The sequence below is a fragment of the Charadrius vociferus genome, unplaced genomic scaffold (genome assembly GCF_000708025.1).
Source record: "Charadrius vociferus isolate BGI_N301 unplaced genomic scaffold, ASM70802v2 scaffold1171, whole genome shotgun sequence".
NCBI classification, from domain to species: Eukaryota; Metazoa; Chordata; class Aves; order Charadriiformes; family Charadriidae; genus Charadrius; species Charadrius vociferus.
In genome coordinates, this window is record NW_009646862.1 from 96,964 (window position 1) to 97,912 (window position 949).

A 949-nucleotide genomic window follows, 5' to 3' on the forward strand; every position below is an offset into this window, starting at 1 on the left:
ACCGCCTCACCACCCTCCCCCGGTACCTTCCAGACCCGGGTGTACGGCCGGGACCGCGTCAGGTTCATGGAGAGCCTGGTGGTGGGGGACATCGCCGAGCTGAAGCTGGGACAGGTACGGGGCACCGGGTGTCCGGTGGGGTCAGAGGTCCCTGGGGACACCCATAGGGGACGGGAGGGGATGGGCAGCATGCCCACGCTGCCAAGGGCCACGTCCCGCAGGGCACCCTGACACTGCTCACCAATGAGAGGGGCGGCATCGTGGACGACCTCATCATCACCAATGCGTCAGAAGATCACCTCTACGTGGTGTCCAACGCCAGCTGTGCTGACAAGGACTTGGCCATCATGAGGGTACGGGGCAGCCCGACCCCCACGGGAGGTGGGGTGAGGGGAGTGACCCCACCACCACCACTCTTTGGTGACGTCCGTGGCTGTGCGGGGCAAGGTGGCCATGGCCACGTGCGGGGCTGGCACCAGCCTGTCACTGCTGTCACCCTGGCAGGGCAGAGCGGCGGAGCTGCAGGCTGCCGGCAGTGACGTCCACCTGGAGGTGTGGGACAACGCGCTGCTGGCTCTTCAAGGTAGCGGGGACCTCTCATGGGCTGGCACCGAGCATCACCGCATGAGGGTCTCACCCTCAGCGGGTGCCAGACTGCACCCTCCTCCGGGTCCTGGCCCGATGGATGTCTGTGCCCTCCCCGTGTCCCCCCCCCCTTCCCCAGACACCGCCGTCCCCCAGAGCTACCTGCCTCCCCAGGTCCCTCCATGGCACGGGTGCTGCAGGCGGGGCTGGCGGATGACCTGGCCAAGCTGTCCTTCATGAACAGCATCGCCACAACGGTCTTTGGCGTGCCGGGCTGCCGGATCACACGCTGCGGCTACACCGGCGAGGATGGTGTAGAGGTACCGTGGGAGTTGTGCCAGCACACCCCCCCCCACCACACTGG

General features: G+C 67.4%; 1 protein-coding gene across 1 annotated transcript in view; it reads left to right on the forward strand.

Moving 5' to 3' along the window:
• The window catches only part of LOC104294722, an 11,709-nt gene that overhangs the window by 3,239 nt on the left and 7,521 nt on the right, over positions 1-949 (forward strand). The window contains exons 3-6 of the mRNA XM_009894364.1: positions 34-114; positions 222-353; positions 505-583; positions 760-905. Of these exons, the coding sequence (XP_009892666.1) occupies positions 34-114; positions 222-353; positions 505-583; positions 760-905 (438 nt within the window). The remainder of the gene's footprint in view (positions 1-33; positions 115-221; positions 354-504; positions 584-759; positions 906-949) is intronic.